General features: G+C 22.1%; 3 protein-coding genes across 11 annotated transcripts in view; 1 reads left to right on the top strand and 2 right to left on the bottom strand.

Annotated features, from left to right (window-relative positions):
* LOC551819 (TNF receptor-associated factor 6) overlaps positions 1 to 981 on the bottom strand; it is a 2,676-nt gene extending 1,695 nt beyond the window's left edge. Inside the window, exons 1-3 of the mRNA XM_624204.6 lie at positions 676 to 981; positions 464 to 523; positions 113 to 243 (exon numbers count right to left, since the gene is read on the bottom strand). Coding sequence (XP_624207.3) covers positions 113 to 243; positions 464 to 520 — 188 coding nt within the window. The 5' untranslated portion in view covers positions 521 to 523; positions 676 to 981. The remainder of the gene's footprint in view (positions 1 to 112; positions 244 to 463; positions 524 to 675) is intronic.
* LOC102656812 (polyprenol reductase) overlaps positions 1 to 5,691 on the bottom strand; it is a 9,651-nt gene extending 3,960 nt beyond the window's left edge. The window contains exon 1 of one of the 2 annotated variants that reach the window (XM_026438972.1): positions 5,423 to 5,691. The gene's annotated coding sequence lies outside the window, so the exon portion shown is untranslated. The remainder of the gene's footprint in view (positions 1 to 5,422) is intronic. The other variant, XM_006562508.3, reaches the window with a different exon arrangement.
* On the top strand, positions 2,382 to 16,855 carry LOC727479 (zinc transporter 1). Of its 8 annotated transcripts, XM_001123187.5 has the most exons (10): positions 2,382 to 2,608; positions 3,319 to 3,438; positions 3,542 to 3,672; positions 12,610 to 12,802; positions 14,015 to 14,134; positions 14,589 to 14,887; positions 15,275 to 15,519; positions 15,685 to 15,863; positions 15,939 to 16,025; positions 16,376 to 16,855. In XM_001123187.5, the coding sequence occupies exons 3-10, from the start codon at positions 3,566 to 3,568 to the stop codon at positions 16,790 to 16,792; spliced, it is 1,647 nt and encodes a 548-aa protein (XP_001123187.2). In that variant the 5' UTR covers positions 2,382 to 2,608; positions 3,319 to 3,438; positions 3,542 to 3,565; the 3' UTR covers positions 16,793 to 16,855. The 8 variants fall into 8 exon arrangements, with proteins under 8 accessions (XP_001123187.2, XP_006562573.1, XP_006562575.1 ...); XM_006562510.3 differs by lacking the exon at positions 3,319 to 3,438; XM_006562512.3 differs by lacking the exons at positions 2,382 to 2,608; positions 3,319 to 3,438 and adding an exon at positions 10,679 to 10,823 and having other exon boundaries at positions 3,551 to 3,672.
* The last annotated feature ends 2,240 nt before the right edge of the window (positions 16,856 to 19,095 follow it).

Genomic DNA, 19,095 nt, shown 5'->3' on the forward strand with positions numbered 1-19,095 from the left:
CATATAATAATAATATATATAATAATATATAAATAATAATATATAATAATAAATATATATACATATATTTATACATACATTTTTTAAATTAATAACATAAAATATAACTTACTGAAGCCAAGTGTATATACATTGCGAACAAAACTTATGACCACAAGATGTTAAAACTGGATCACGTAGCCAAGTTAAGCAAATAGGACATTCAAATCTAGGCTCAAGAGATTCTTTTATACCATCATCATACTGCATATAATAATTAAATTATCAGTGAAAAATAATAAATTGTTAATGCAAAATAAAAATAAAATTTGTTAAAGAGTAAATTAAAAATATAGTACAAAAATATCAAGTTTTATATATATACAAAATTTAATGCGAAAAATTAGTCAAGAAAAAATGGACATAATATTAATATCTACTTATAAATTTATTATTTAAATTTATTAAAAGTACGAATACATACAACAATATTTTCTTCAGCTACTTTAACATGATTTTTAAGACTATCTGACGTGGCCATTATCTACGAAAATTTATATATATTTAATAATATTTATAATTTCACATATACAATCTGATATTAAAAAAAAAATAAAAATATTTTATAAAAATTATTTCTGTATTAATATGAAAGTAATATATATATATAATACGAAATATAAATATAATACTTACATGTTAATAATTTTTAAATTATAAACACAACTTATTTGTAATTATAAGTAATGAAGTTTATACAGCACAATCACGTTATATAGTACACAATTTTTATGAACACATATTTTCTAACATAAATATAATATATAATTATAAACAAAATAAATAAAAAATAAATTTTTTTTCTCTATTATACTAAATAGTTTTTCTTAATTATCATTATATTCATAGAATAAAAATATTCATAAATATTTAATTTTAAATTATTGAATTTCTAAAGTAACAATTACACTTCATAAGTATTTCCTTAAATACATAACAATAGTATCACTTTTGATTATGATGGTATACATTATGAACAAAAATTAAAATTTTTCTTTATTAACTGTTTTTATTAATTTCGGTATTAAAATAGATTATGAACTAATTTATAATAATATATATATATTAAATTATAATATAAATATATTTATAATTAATATTTTTATTATACAAATTAAAAAAATTTTCTACGTTTCAAAATAATAATTAAAATAATATTTTTAATTATTGTTCAGTTTAAAAATCAAAGTTATAAAGCATAAAATAAAAAACAAAAATTAACTTTATTAACTATATGAAAAAAGGAATTCTAAATTTTAAAATAATTGATAATTTAAAAGAAATTTATCAATTGTATAAAGAAAAATTATTTTCTTTTTTATTCTTTAAAGATAGAATTTAAAAAAAAATTTAAAAAATAAATTATATAAATGTATAAAAAAAATTTCTTAATTTCAATAGAGTTATATAATTATATTATAAAAATTTGTATATATATATATGAATATATAAGTATATAATATATAAAGAAAATGTATATTTTTTCATTTTGTATTTTGAAAAAATTTAAAGCCCTGTTATCATTCTAATATCATTTTCAATGTTACCGATTCAGTATAGAATAAGATTACAACATTAGTGGTTGGAATTAAAACTAAATTTACAATAAAATTAGATGAAGTATAAAAAACATATCGAGTAATAGATCTATCTTATATCGTATTTATGGTTGAATTTTCATCGTGTACTAAATCGGTAATGTTGAAAATGATACGAAAATGGTAATGATGAATTAAAGCCTTAAAGTTGTACGAGAAATTCATTTATTTATTTCTTCTATCAATTTCCAATTTATTTATAATAATCGATTGATATAATACATTTTATTTGTAATATCATTAAATTTTTTTTTATTTGAATATTCAGTTTCTCATTAATAGTATATGTTCATTAGAATTATTAAGTGTCGTTAAATTACTTAACTTTTCTTCAATGATTACAATTTTCAATTTTATTCTAATTATTATCATAAAAAAAAAGGAAGAAAGAAAAAAAATTTAATTCAAATTTCACGTTACGTTAATAAATCGTCATCAATAAAAGAAATCATTTTTTTATTAAAATATTCCAAATATTTTCAAAATGAATGTATATGTCAAATACAATGATCTTAATTATATTGATATTACGTTCAATAGTGGCCATGATAAAATGATATATATATATATATATAAGGAAATTGAAACAAAAAATTTAGAAAGAATGTGATAATTTTGTTTGAATATAAAAAATGAAACTGACATATTAAAATAATTAGTATGTACAAAACACACTAAACGGAAGGTAAAATCGACGATGGAGAGGAGAGCTTATGGCCTCTCTACATTTACCGGAGTAAACCATTCTTGAACTGATGTTAGAGTTCGCGGGCAGATCGCGGGAAGAACCGTACTGGACAACGTTATAAGAGTGGCAGATCACAATTATGAGAATATACCGATTTTATAATAAAATCGATCGTGTTGAACTCACTGCGAGTTTTTTCTGATTTCAATGGTAGACGTGCTATTGTACATAGTGGCATGCTTGTCGACATGGAGAACCTGATATATCTCGATAAACCGGAGTCGTAAGTATCAAATTTGCTGCTTCATACGTTTAATCGGGCCAATATAAGAATTGTAAGAATGTAATCAGTATAGAGAATATTTAATTAATATATGAAAATTCATTTTAATCGTTTAAAATTTGATTATTCGACAAATTTTATGAAAAAAATTTAAAGATTTTTCTTCGTTATTATTTTTATATAATTTAAATTTTCCGCAACCAATTATTTAACATAAATTTAATATAAATACGAGAATGAATAAATTTTCGTTGCAAAATTTTTAAATAACTTTTATCACGATTTTTTATATTTTACTTTCAATAAAATTAATTTAATACTTCATTAATATATCATTTTTTATTAAATAGAAAGAAAAATTGTTATAATTAAAATTTTTTTTAATAATAATATGTTATATTTATTAAATATATTTTCTAATTTTTTATATTCATAATGCTTTCAAATATAATTTTATAATAGAATTATAATAGAATAGAATTGAAACTTTACTTATATTGATATAACTACTTAATTTTAATCGTTTCGTTCATAAGATTTTTATCGCTAGAAATGCATTAAAATTAACACGCGTGTAAATGTGTAGTAATCGATAGATTTGTAATGTCATTTGTGAGGAGAAGTTATTATGTATAACTTCTATATTACAAAGATTTATATTCAATAAATTCGAATATTATAGATATCAAATTTTCTTCATTCTTTTTCAGTCAACACTCACGTTATTATCATTGGAAATTCTACAAAATTAATACTTAAATCAATTATTTCGAATTAATCGAAGAAATCGTGCCGAATAATTAAAATAACTAAATAATGCAATAAATAGAGTGAGTAATATTGTTTGTTTTCTGTTCGATCAATTTGTAATTGTAGTAATCATGAAAAAAAAAAAAAAGAAAAAGTAGTATTGATAGTGAATCGCTATCGCAGATCGACGTTCGTGGTAAAAACAAGATGATGTCAGGAGGTGATAGGACTTTGGCAAGAAAACGGGTAGACAATTGGATCTGCGTCGACATGTTGTTATTTCCTTCGAAATTGTGCACGAAGAATTGCATGGGGTAAGAGACATTTATGTATTTATTTGTATCTGTATATATTTGTATATATTTCTTAATTAATATGCTTGTTTACCTTTTTTTTTCGTTCAATATTCAAATTTTGATAAAATGTTGATTATATTATTAAACATACAGGAAAAAGTTAAATCGATATTGATTACGAAATTCATTTAACGATTTATTTAAATTTAATTCATGAATCATATTATTGATAAATACGTGTTATCACAGCGAGAGGAATTAGAATTATCGTATACTAATTACGACAAAAAAATAGTAAATAATTACTATTTATAGTATAAGAAAGTATTATATTTATATTATAAAAAATTTTTATATTTTTGAGATATCGATAATTTTCAAAAGTATAAGATAAAAATAATTTATGTTATATTAAAATTTGTAATAAATTTATCGATTCGTTGAGTAGAAAATTTGAAAAAAAAAAGAAATATTAATTTTTGCAAATTTTTCTTAAAATAATATTTTAAAAGATAAAAATTAAGGAATATAAAAATATTAGATAAAATATTAGATAAATCGTTATATTACATTGATTTTCTCTTGAGTACTTTCCATCGATTGTGATATCGTTATATAAGATAAAGTTTGTTCATAACTTTTTCACCCTATTCCATCGTTATGTCTTGTCATGGTCCATCGAATTAGTAGAATATCACTATCAAATGTAATCGGATAAATTTTTATTAATATTTTTTTAACATAGAAAGAAAACAATTTTTAAATTTTCTAATTGTCATAAATAATAATCTTAAACCATTTTTGGAAATAACAATTTGTATATTTTCACACAATTTTTTTATTTTTATATTATATGAAATATTTAATCTACAATAAATATTTAAATATTTTCAATTTATAATAATATTCATATCAATTAAGTATGTACATTTAATAAGAGGTAATATATAATTAAATTAATAAAATTAAATTAATATTAGAATGAAAGAAGAACAAATGATGATAAAATATTTAAATATATATAACATATGATAACAATTTAAATAATTTGATACACTAATTTCTTTATATATATATAAATATATATGAATAATGAAATTATTAAAGTAAGAGTTACATATAAATTGGAGAAAAGTTTCATGGAAAGTTAGAGAAATTTATCCATCGTGTTTATTCTTTCAATGATGATTTTTCTTTCATTTTTATAATAACAGATTGCTATACATAAATATATAAATATATTCAATAAGATATGTAGATATGTAATATGTTACTAAGAGACTTTTCCTTTACTCATTTTATGGGAAGAAGCAATACAACAAAACATTACTTTCAATTACCTCGGTTTCACTGATTTTTTTAAATTGAACTGCTTTCTCTTATTATACATGATGAGATTTTGCGGTTATTTGCCTGTGTAATTATGTTATCTATGTTATTGAAGATCATCTTTTTAATTTTATTTCAAAGTTAAATAATGATAATGTAATTGAATTGAAAGAAAATATTATTTAAATGTAATTACAAATTTTCACGTCCTATTTTGAAATATTAAACAAAATTTAATTTTTAATTTCAATCATTATCTTTAATACATTTACAATTCAAGAAATTTTAGGGTTATCAAAAAAACATTTTATATCTGCAATTATACAGTAAAAATGAATTTGTACACTCACATATATATAATAATATTAATGAATTAAAATATTAATATTGAAAAGTCAATTATATTTTAAGAGAATTAGAAAAATGATATGCAACTTACATTAAATTTATCTTCTTTGTCCTTGTACGTGAAATATGAGTATTTTTATAAAGTAAAATATTCTCTTCAGCCTCGTATCGTGAATTATTCATAAAAATCAGGTGTTTGTGATTCGTGGCATAAGTTTATTTGTTCTCGATGGCACGAGATTTACACAAATCTCTAATTCCAAGGGAAAACAGTACAATTGAATCATGAGAGAAGGAAATTTAAAAGATCAATCAATAATAACATCAATTATTCACAACCTTAATTAATATTTATTAGAAATTTGCAAAAATCACCCTCAAAAGTGGCAAAAGTTTTGAAATTTTTGCAAGAGATTCTTTCTTGAAAGAGATTTAAAAAAAAGGGAAAAAGAGAGAAATAGATGAGGATTATTCTCTAAAAATAAAGAATTAAACGGTGTTCAGTTTTCAACAATTAAACACAATCGACTGGCACCGGTTATCAGGGAACTGTCATGGTTTCCATATTTGTGCACTACTTATTGTCCGATAATAAAAATGGTAATCTTGGGTTATCGGGGAACTGGCTACATTCACGATAATTAAAATGGACAAAGATACAACTGACTCAATTGGAAGACAGTTTCTGCCGATATCGCGACCATTCCATTTGACATTAGGGAAAATTAATACAGATCACCGTCATTTTCTGTAATTGCATACACAGTGCACAGGTTAGTAGTGATACTTTGTGAACAATCTTTGAGAAATTAATAATATAATAGACTGCTGTTTCCTTACTTTTTTCAGAATGTGATTATCTTTTATTTAAATTTATAAAATTATTTTAATTATCCTATACAGAGGATCATTGGAGAATCATAGCAATGTAAGTCATAATTATTATCAATTATTAGTTATATTTATAAATTGTAGTATTTAAGAAAAGAATAATTTCCTTCTATAAATATCTCTAAATTTTTATTTAATATTTGGCTAGGTAATTTGAAATTGATTTTTTTTCAATATGTTTACTTATGCTGCTATGATTCTCAGCTCCTTAAATGAAGTAAGGAAAATTTAAAAATTCTAATAAGTCTTTTTTTTTAATAATTTTGATTTTTATAACATATCATGATAAAATATGATAATATGATAAAATAATGGAGTAGAAATTATCAATTAAAAATAACAATAAGCAAGAAAGTTATAACAGTGGAAACAATTGATTGTGAATAAGAAAAAATAAAACTTTAAAGTTTTATGATCTTTTTAGTGTCAAGTAGAACTGATCAGCTTTAATGTATTCAACAATGTATTAAACAAAAAGTAAGAAAATTATATATTATATACGATACGCAAACTTAATTTGTTTATTTAATTTTGTAACTTTTTGTTTAATAGTAATAATTTTTTAAAATAACATCTGTTTCATTTGTTTCTTTAAATCGCATTAAAATATCTGAATCTTTTTATAGATAAAGAAATTACTAAAAGTGGTAAACGTATGATAAGTATAATATAAAGAAGAAAAAAATTATATTTTTTGGAGATAATATTATTGCACTTGTTAATGAATACGTTTGGACGATAAGATATTGTATAAATAAGTTTCATAACATTTATTAATTGAATTTCAAGATAATTATTTTTCTATATAGTTTATTTTAATACATTTTACATTTATATTTATTACCTCATTTAGGATTTTTTCTCTTAATAAAAACATTCTTTATAATTTAATTCAATAATATTTTATAACATTCACAACAATTGATTTCTTTACATAAAAATATGACTGTTTTGAAAATTTTCAATTATATATACATATATATTTGTGAAATAATGATATATATTTCTTTGATTATTGAATAGGTCAATGAAACTATATTTCACTTCTCTCACTTTTATTTCTTTGATTATTGAATAGGTCAATAAAACTATATCTTACTTCTCTCACTTTTATTCCTTTGATTATTGAATAAATCAATAAAATTATATCTCTACTTCTCTCACTTTTACAAATATTTGCCTCGAATATACAATGAAAACGAGAAATTTAAACAACAAAAAAAAAAAAAGAAAAAAAAAAAAAGTTTGTCTTCAGAGTTAACAAGTTAATGCGAGCTTGTAATTCAACTGTAACTGTATTAAGACGACAATCATGATAGGAGAAGCGGATACATTTTAGAGTTCAAAAGCTATTACCGCGACCGGATGTGTGCAACTAACTCTCTGATGACCCTCGCATTTACCACACGTATCTTTGATGAGAGTGTAAATAGATAGATGTTTTGAAGCTCGTTACAGAATCATGTCATTTCGACGTATATCTTCTGATGTTTGATAAAATATAAAATAAATATCGTGATCAATCGAGACATCTTTGATGGGCGAAAAATGATCTCGATAACTTAACTGATAAAAAGATAACTGAAGAAAATTATCTTACTCGAGTGTGGCTAGATCGCGTAAATAATAATAAAGGAAAATTTTATAGAAAAATAATTAGAAGTGGAACACTCGAAAAAAAATTTTTCGAATTTTGATTTATTACGAATCTTATAAATTTGAAATATAAAACTCTGAAAATAAAATTTTTTCAAAAAATATGAATAAATATTGTGAATTTAAAAAATTTCATAAAATTTAAAAATATTTCGATTCATTTCTAATAAAAAAAAAAAAAAAATTACGTAAAAAGCTGTATATTTTGAATTCGATAAAAAAAAATTGTTCTATTTATTGAATTCTTCGAAGGTCTTGAACAAATATTTCAGTAGATAATAGATGTACGGGTATAGAGATTACTTTTGGTATCGAAGGTCGACATGTAAATGGCTTATCAATATCTAGTGATTATGCTACATGGAAACTTGGGAAAAATAACTTCCGACAATCCGTAATCCAAACATTCCTCCTTTAAACGTGTCACTGATGCTAAACACTCGTTAAAATTTTACGTCATTTCAGCGAATTTTACCGTTATTTATGTTTATGGGTCAGATAAGTGTATTGAAGTCATTTTATTGTTAAGTATTATTCAAAATAATTACAAAAGTTTCAGTAATTAAGCAGTAGTGAAATAGGAATGAAAGATACGAATGAAAAATTAATAATAATATTTGAATTATTTAATCAAGAAACAAAACAATTAATACAACATCGATAATGAATATTATATGAATATATATTAATGAATAAAAAATTTATTTGGATGAATCATATTTATTTTTTGAAATATTTATTTTTATAGTTATAAAAAATTGATTTAATATTTCAAAGCGATAGAATTTATTTCTAGGAATCGTAAATCTTTTCTTGATTTCTTATTAAATTTATATTACAAAAAAATTAGTCATAATAAATCATAAAGAATTGTCAAAAGAAACTAAAAATATGAATAATAATTCAATGGACCAAACCTCTACCCATCTCGTCATTCAAGCTTATTCATATCTCGTGCAGATACAATCTTGTTAAAAAATTTTAGGATTTTTCATTTATTATATTTGAAGAAAACAAGATTAATCATTAATAGATAGTGCAGAAAATAAAGAAACTTTATAGTTTATAAATAAAGAAAGATTGAAAATTTTTCTAAGAAATGCACTCAATTAAAATTTTTTATTTATATTTTATCAAATAATAAAATTTATAAAAAAATAATTGAATATAATATATAATAATAATAATAACATAAATTTTAAATGATAACTTTTTAAAAATTTTTTAAATAAAAGTTTATATTATTCTTCATTAGTCAGCATAAATGTGCAAAGCATACATATTGATTTCATTCTCCATACAATTATTATAATTTATTACTAAAATGTACAACTACATATTTATTAACTGCTTTTATAAAACTATTATACATATATTATTTATTAAAGATAACTCCTATAATATATTATTAATTATAATTTATTAATAAATAATGAGAGTTATTATAAAAAGAAATTATGTTAAAAAGCATAATTAAAGAATTGATATTTTATTACAGTAATAATTTTTAATCTTGAATTTATAATTGATTAATAAAATTTTATATTTGAATTATATATTCAAATACTTATGGATGGGAGTGTACAGAGAAGGAGGGACCAAAAATTCTTAATTCATAACCTCTCCTCTTAAAATACTAATCCTTCGAATAATATCTTTAAGAATACGTCATCTTATAATATATATATCAAAAAAATACTTTCCAGGATGATTATTTATTTTATTTTACAAATAATGCATTCTCTATTCCAACTTTTGTATTGTATATGACTTTTGTACTGTGTATGAATATATACAGTATATATACAGTAGTAAAAGTAAAAGTTAGATAATACACAATCTATGATGTGTTTACTACTTATGTTCACTACTGAAAAAGATTATCCTTCACGCACTCATCGAAATATTAATTTTACTTCATAAGTTTTTCCTCTTTCCTTTTACTCACTATCTTTTTCTATGTTCGATAAAACACAAAGGGAACTCCAAGCTTCAGTCGAGTCATATTGGGATCAAATTTCGACTCAGCTACTCCATTAGTGCCTCGCTTAACTCTCGATTTTCACATCAATTTAATAACAACTTGAAAGTTTTTAAATAATTTGAAGGTATTTTTTAATATTTTTTTACATCAGAATTTATAAAGAAATAATTATTAATTAGTTTTCTCATGAATTAGTAAATTCATTATTTTATTTTTTTTTTTTTTTTTTGAACAAAATTAAGTTCAATTGCTACAAAATATAATGAATTGTTATTTTACTTACATATTTCTAATTTTTTATAATATAGAAACATAATATTTTTAGCATTTGTAATTCTTTATTTTATCATTATCTTTAATGAAGTCTTTGATTAACATATGATTAATTGTTATTTCCTTGCACTTTTTACCACTCATAATTCTTTATTTTATCATTATCTTCAAAAGATAAAGTAAAGTCTTTTGTTAACATATGATTATTTCCTTGCATTTTTTATGATTCTACAACTGGAATAATATTTTGATAAAATATTTTCTATATTTTTAAAGAAAATTATACGTATAAATAAAGAAATTAAATTTTATCATAAATATATATAATATCTCTTTTTTTTGAATTTTTTTTTTAAAAAATATAAAAAAACTAACTACATTGATAAACATTTCTCGAGGAGGAGATACAATAACTGGGCTGTTATTCTATACTTATATTTGACTCACAACAGGGTTCCGTCAAAATCTATCGTTCTTTTTTCATTCTCTCGTCTTCCTTACTTCGAGCTCAAGAAAAAAGCAATAAGCAGCTCGTTGAAACAGGAACACACAGTGGTTCTTTCCGTTCGAGCCCGTTATCATGGTGGAGCGTGGATGATGGCGCGTTACAGAGGCACAACAAGTTGCATGGTTCGAGGGGACAGAAGCGGAGGAGACCTCTATTGGCTCGATTGAAGGCTAAGTGACGGTAAATAGTACGGTGTAACATGTCGTATGTATACATTTCGAATTAAAGTTTTGTCGCGATTTTTGAAGTGAGATTGTAAAAATGTTTCTCCGAGTATTCACTACCGGTAAACCACGTGGCCTTAGTGATAATCATCCGGTGCACCATTGTTTTTCTTCATGGTATCAAGTGTGTGACAACCACATCCGTCGATTTGTCGGCAATTGTGATAGTTATGAAGGATCAAGTGATATTTCGTTATGTTTTGTGTGTTAATGTGAGATAATTTCATTTATTGTAGTTTGAAATGTGATCATCGTATAGAATATATATTCTTATAGATCGAATAGTCGAGTTATATATCGAATTGCAATGTTTTCTTTGTTAATACTACGAAATAATTCTATTCGTTAGCAGTTTGAGATCACTATCGTATTTATTTTGAAAATTGTGATAGATAATCACTTTTTAGTTATTAATGAAACATAATATGAAGTAATTTTATTGATTAATAAGATAATCGCAGTAAAGATATTTCACGAATTACGATAAATATACATATATTTCGTGCCTGATATGAACAATTAAACAATCAAGTGATTTTGTTTGAAAATTTTATACGTAATGAATAAAAAATTAATTTCAAGCAATTAATTAATTAATGTTTTAGAAAAATTAATATTTTAATGATTAGAAACAATGTGATAAATATTTTTGGCATCTAGTTCGAACGATTGAACGATCGAACGATCGAAAATCTCGTTTTAGAATCTCGCATATAATCGATGAAAAATTATCCAATTTATCATCGTAAGTGTATTATTTTATTTATTATTAGTGAATAAATAACAAATTAGCTATTGTAAAATGCATTCATATGAAAATTTCTAATTCCACGTTGTTAAGTTGAATCTAATATTTATCAGATCAGATCTACCGATAATTTAGATTTATGTGCAAATTTTTTTTTACGTAAAAAAGCAAATTTCTGATTAATCAAACCAATATTAAAATAGTTCGTTTTATAATTTTTAGTATTTCATGATTTACAATTTGTGAGAGAGTCAACTGAGAAGTATATATATATGTACACGGTTTGTTACTAGATTTTAATGCTTAATATAACGACAAATTTTATGACAAGTTTTATAATAAATCGGTGAAACAGAGTTTTTATTATTGTTCACTATGCGATAGTATCGTGACTGACTAACATCACGTGTTAATATGAGTCTATTACGTCAACTATACTTTGTTTGGATGTTGAATTTATTTGATCGGCTTCTAAGAGCTGTTTGAGCTCGTTACGTGATATAATTTCCTTGTTATATGCAACTTTGTATACATGTATCTTCGGAGAATAATAATGTCATTGTTTTTTTGATATTACATTGGATAAATAATAAATAATGAAAAACGAAATAGTTTAATTAATATCTTCTTTTTTAAATTTCAAAATTTTTAAATAAATCCTAAATTAGAAGATAGAATATCTTTTTCTAACTTTGATAATTTATTCTTCAATTATTCATTCGCAGTTTATATTAATTAAAAATTGTAAATCATGAAACGCTAAAATTTTAAATTAACAAGCAAATTTCTTCGAAGATTAATTCTAAATTTCATTTTTTTACAATAAGAAGAAAGTAAAAAAAAAAGAAAGGTTAGAATAGAAAAAGAACGGTAACCGATCTCTCAACAGATGGAATCATGGTGGTCTTCTGCGTATACATATACATTTATAGGCGTGTGTGTGATATGTTGTACGACAAAATAGGAACGTTCACTTGCTATGGTTTTGCTGCAGGGTCATGGCTGTGAAAGAATGGTTCAGAAGACTACAGCCGGTCCAGTTGTACCTGGTCCTGTTCTTCACCACCGCTTTCTTCCTCGTCGAGATAGTCGCTAGCCATGTGACTCATTCACTGACATTGCTACTAAACGCTTATCATATGCTATGCAACATTATTGCACTTGTCGGTTGTATCGCATCAATTAAGGTAAGTTTCAAACAAAAATTATAAGCATATATAAGTTTCATTTTAGTATTTTTTTTAGTAATTTTCATAGAGAAATAGCAAGTTTTTTTATAAGTTAATAATAAATTTACATAATGTATAGAAATTATAAGTTGAAGATATCTAAATTCTTTTCCTTTTATATGTATAATTGTAAAAAATGTATTCATATACGTATAGTATTATTATTATATTTTTGGATTTTTAGCAAAACATGATATTTATTTGGATCAAGTGAGAGGTAATTATAAAATGATTATTATCATTTTGAACATTTTTCTTCTGTTTTATTACTTATTTTAATTTTTTTATCGTATCGAATATTTATCTAATAATTTTTATATCTTTTTTTTTTTATTTATCGAATTTCATAAATTCATTGTATTTCACATTGAATTAATTTGATGCATTAGAAATGGGTTATCTTGTCATTAGTAAAAAAAAAAAAATGAAATGCAATAAAGAATTTCAAGGAAGCTGATAAATTTATCGATATTATGTAAAAGATTTAAATACAATCTTTTTTCTTATCTATATATATCACTAGGATTACCTTCAAGGTTCTGTTTGCTTGAAAAACTTCCTTAATGACATGAAAACTAACATAACATAAAATTTAAAACTCATTCTTCAAAATGATTTCCGAAAAAAAGATGTACAATTTGCGAAAAAAAGTGTGAAATTTTGGAGATTATTTTTCTCTATATTGCATTGTTATTCTCTCATAGATAATAGCCATTAATTTTCATATAGAATATTTGATTTAAATTTGTACATTATGTAATTTACGATTACAATTGATTGAAATTTAAATTTAAAGGAAGAAATGATTAATATATGATATTATTAAGTAATAGTATTAATAATATTAAATAATATTTTAATTATATGATATTATAATTTTTATTATTAATTATTATATATATGTTATAAATCATCATTATTATTATTTTTAACATTATTAGTGTCATATTTTTATTTTGATTATTTCTCTTTCAATTGCAAAGTTAAATTTTAAATAGAAATTATATAATAAATTTTTATGTAGATATTTAAATGAAGAACAAGAAAGAATAATTAAAATAACATACTTAAAACTAAATTAATTGTTTTTATTTATGATATAATATCATTTATTTATAACTTATTAATTAGTTTTATTCAAGTAAGTACTAGCATATTTCTTGTTTGTAGTATAGTCATCGTCAAAATGGTTACAATGGTAACAGCACTTCTAGTTCGTTACGAAATTCTGTTATTTGTATAAATGACGATGAACGAAGTTCTTCCACATCTCTATCAACAAAAACTAAGGTAATAATAAAATGATTCGAATATTTATTTTCTTTTCGACTAACAAATTATCAAATCAATTATTTTATTGTTATTTATCAATCTTATATTGAAATTCTAGTCTATTTTATTTATCAATTATAATTTATTATATAATTTATTATATATAGTTTATATAAAAGATTTAAGATTTTTCTAAAGAAAATTTAAAAAGAAATTAATTAATTTAATCTGAATTTAAATTAAACATAATTCAAATTTAATTTAAACTTATTTCAAATTTATCCTAAATTTATTCTAATTAAAACTTATATAATATTAAAAATATTTTTGCATATATCTTTGAAAATAAAATTTGATTGACAATTATATCTAAGCATTAAAGATAGTGATAATAATAATTTATACAAAATATTTTAAATTAGTGAAATATTCTTTATTTTAATAAGTAAAAATAAAAAATTATTTTTTTTAGCAATCACGATCGGATAGGCGAATGAAAAACACTTTCGGTTGGGCGAGGATAGATATTGTCACGATGCTCGTCTGCTGCGTATTTCTAGCATCCTTCTGTTTTTCCTTACTGGTTGAAGCTATGCAGACGTTGGTACATATAGATCACTTGGACGAAATGCACCATCCACTGCCTGTTCTTACAATTGGTGCATGTGGAATCTTCCTCAACGCGTTTTGTTATATATTAATTGGAGGATATACCTTCAATCAAGGTATTGTTCTCCACGTCACGATGAACGGAGATGTAATATTACGAAGGTTTGTGTAATCAATGTTATAGATTGTAGAATTTCTTATATCTAAATATAATACACTTAAAATAATACTTGATTATTTAAATATAAAATATTTGAAACACTTTTAGAGTTCAGTGAATTAATTATTTATCTGTTTTTGATTTCATTAGATTCAATGATTATTTTATAAATGAATACTTTATTCTCATCTAGTTTAAAATCAGATAAAACATAATTATTTTTAAAAATTCAAATAAAATATAGAAAATTTAAATCAAAATCAAAAAATAATCATTATTGTATTCTAATAATTTAAAACAAAATATTTCCAAAAGTTAAAATATACAATTATTGAAAATGAAAGATAAAAGATTTTCAAAACTAAGATATGTATTTATCTATTTTCTAGAAATGTTAATTCACAACAAACGAAGGAGGGTGAACAACAGTTATCTTCACAAACCAGACGAAGTCCATTGGGCATACCAAAGAGCCAAGGACTTCGAGAAACATGTCGTGACGCTTTGGGCTGTGTTTTCGTTATCTTGGTATCTATTCTAGTATATTTCACCGATTCTGGCGTAGCCAAATATATCGATCCACTTTTCGCTATTATTTCTTCCATTTCACTCTTCGCCCTCAGTTATTCATATAGTAAGTATTTTCATGTAATTTTAATTTAATCTCTTATTTGAATTATAAATTATATTTATGTAATATTTTCAATTTACGATATTCTTGATATTTTTTTTTTTAATATTATTAATATACAATGCTCATTATATTATTTTCATCATTTAAATTTTTATTTCATTATAGTGAAAGAATCGGGTTTGATATTGCTTCAAACCATTCCTAATCACATAAACATCGATTCTCTCAAAAGAGAATTGTTAGAAGCTTTCCCCGGGATTGTGAACGTCCACGACTTACACATATGGCAATTAACGGGACAAAAAATAATATCGACAGTCCACATCATATTCTTGGACCCAACGGTAAATATCTTCTTTTTGGCAAATATATCTAATAAAAAATAATGTTAATTGGATCACAAATATTATCTTGTACAGGTATATACCACTATTACTGATCAAGTAACAGCATTTTTTAGAGAAATGGGAATAACTCAAGTTACGATACAGCCGGAATTCCATAAGGTATATAAAAAAATCTAATTTATAAATATCATGATAAATAAATAATCATGAAAGAAATAAATAAGAAATAATTAAAATAAAATATAAATTAGTTATATAAGTATTATTTATACAGGGTTCTTAATCATAGTAGTAAATCATAACTTAAAATTAAAATAAAAATTAATAAATTGATTCAATAAATTTTAGAAAAAGAAATTTTCAATTTTGTTTTTTACATATATTTAAGGAATTTGAGATCTAATTAAAAATTTTAATTTTTTTATAATATCAAAATATTCAAATAATTAAACATTAAGTAATAAATAATGCAATAAAGAACTTTTTCATATTATTTTTAATTTGATCAGATGAGGCCAAACATGGAGAAAACCGGTTGTCTAATTCGTTGCCATGGTGAACATTGTAGTTCATCTCAATGTTGTTCAAAAGAAAAATTTATCGAAGACTCATGCTCAGATTTATCAACCAAGAAACAAGGACAATCTATAAACAAGAAATTCGAGAAAAAGGAAATCATTCCTTCTTCAACTACAATTGATCTTAAGAAATTCGCTATTCATGATGAAGAAAGTTCACAATCGTGTCAAACGATTACAAATCAACCTGACGGAAGCTCATGCCAATCAAAAAACAAACAAAGGCAAAGTGATAAAGATAATACGAGAGACGAAAGTTCCTATGCGATAAACGTAGATGTTAACGATGGAAATCATGTTTCATGTATCATGAATCACAGTAATACTAATCCAGAGGTCGCATCATAACATTTTAAAAAATTTAAAAAAAAACATTATAGAGGACGCTTTACTGAAATGGATCAAATGTAACCTCAAAACGATAGAAGATAAATAGAAAATAAATAGAAAAAATTAATGTATATAATTAAAATTTCGACTGATGAATTATATAATGCATCATTTTTAATATGAAAATGTAGGTATTTTAAAAATTTTAATAAAAATTTTATTAAAAATTTTCATAAATATGTAAAAGAAAAAAATGAAAACATATTTTTTCAGCTAGTATCTTTGTATAATTAATATCTTTATATAATTAGAATTAAAAAAAAGTAAAAATAATCTTGAAATTTTAAAATATCTTCATTTTCAATTTAAATATATGCACCGAAATTTTAACTAAATTTAATTTTGCCTTATAAGATTTTATTTATATATATATGCTACATTTTTAAGGTTATAACTTGACTCAATTTCAATGTATAGAAAGTCAAATTATTATAATGTTTTTAATTATATTTTTTAAATTTAAATTTTGAATTTATTTTGAAAAATTTTTTATTTTTAATTTTTTTTTAAATAATTAATAAAACAGAATAGACCACCAACTAGATAGTTATTTTTTAATTATTTAGTTTTATTATTGTGACATATTTACTATTTTATTATTACATATTAATATTCAAAGATAGGATTATATGAAAAAAAAATTGATTCTTAAGAAAATCCTCAAAATGATATATTTTATATTAGTCTTAATGAAATAGCAAAATATTGTTTTACTAAAGCAATATTTATTCATTATCATATTTTTTAAATATTTTAATTTAATTTGATAAAATATACTTAGAGATAAAATTATGATATATACAATTTTTTATATTATTTGTTATTAGAACATATTTTAAGATAATCATTTATCTTAAATTTATATTTAATATCAAGGATAAGAAGACTGGAAGTTATATTAACTCTTCAATGGCACATGAGTTTTTTAAGTTAAATATGACTTTTATTTATACTTATATAAAAAAAATTCTGAATTCTGAAAATTTGGAAAATTAATTTATGTATATTCAAATATCCATTATATATTTGTTATTTAAAGAAAAATTTAAATAAGTTTTATATTTATAATTAATTTGCGATAATGAATAAGAAAAATGAATATGCATTGCAAAATATTTTGTGATTTGTATATAATTTAAATAAAACAAATATTAATAATTAATTCGTGTAATAATATAATATTTATTTAAGAAAATTTTGAGAAAATTATTTTGAACAATCATTATTGCAAAACATTGATTATATTTTAATATGATTTTTTTGATCTACTGTAATTTCTAATAAGAAGCGTTGATCCTATTTTAGCATAGTTATAATTATAATTATTTTAAAATATTATTTGATATTTTTACAAGAAATTTGCATCAATTTGTAGTGTCATTTTTATGATGTATAAAAATTATTATACATTATTTTATTCATAGTTACATATATAAAAAAAAAGTGTTTTAAAATGTATGTAATAAAATAATTGAATCAATGTGTTGTTTTTATAAATTTTTATTTTAACAAATGAAACTACTATAAAAAACAATTTAAATATAATTTAAATAATGAAACTGAAAATAATACTTATTTAATCATTTAAAATATTATTTTAAAAATTCAATTTTTTTTAATAATTTATGTAATTGATCGATTTAATTTTAAATAATGAAAAAAAAAAGAAAAAAAATTTATAAAATTAATTGATGATATGTAATATCCTAAAGAAAATCTTCCAGATGTATATTTTATTTATTTTTATAGCATTTTTTATAAAAAATATTTCAATTATTAAGATTTTTTTATACAATTTCAAATCAATATATTTTCAATAAAATTTTATATATTTTTTTTTATCTTTCATTTTTTTTTTATAAAAGTTTTTTAGTGTTAAATTGACAACTAATAATTTAAAACTATAAATTTATATTTCAATTATTCATTGTAAAAGAAAAAATAATTTTAATATTGTGTATATTGATATTGGTAGTCTAAGATGAATGTACTCGTACTGTTCTACTTTCTACTCGTCAAATACCAATGATCTCGACTGATTCACAGTTAAATCGTGTTAATTTAAAAGTCACACTTATGTCGACCTTTGAAAATCGAATGAGCCATACTAGTTTCTTAATGAAAAATATTTTATAATTTTCATTAATATCATTTTAACTTTTTAATAAATTTTTTAGAAAAATATTTATATGTATTAAAGTTTGAAAAAAAATTTTCATAAAATTTAGGAGAAAAAACAAAAGAGAAAAAAGATCAGTAAA

This window comes from Apis mellifera, linkage group LG1 (assembly GCF_003254395.2).
Source record: "Apis mellifera strain DH4 linkage group LG1, Amel_HAv3.1, whole genome shotgun sequence".
NCBI classification, from domain to species: domain Eukaryota; kingdom Metazoa; phylum Arthropoda; class Insecta; order Hymenoptera; family Apidae; genus Apis; species Apis mellifera.

Bases quoted from the DNA above. Each gene is read 5' to 3' on its own strand.
- LOC727479 (XM_001123187.5), top strand. From the start codon at position 3,566: ATGATGTCAGGAGGTGATAGGACTTTGGCAAGAAAACGGGTAGACAAT. The intron at 15,520-15,684 runs GTAAGTATTTTC...ATTTCATTATAG, and splicing joins CGCCCTCAGTTATTCATATA to TGAAAGAATCGGGTTTGATA. The intron at 16,026-16,375 runs GTATATAAAAAA...TAATTTGATCAG, and splicing joins TACAGCCGGAATTCCATAAG to ATGAGGCCAAACATGGAGAA.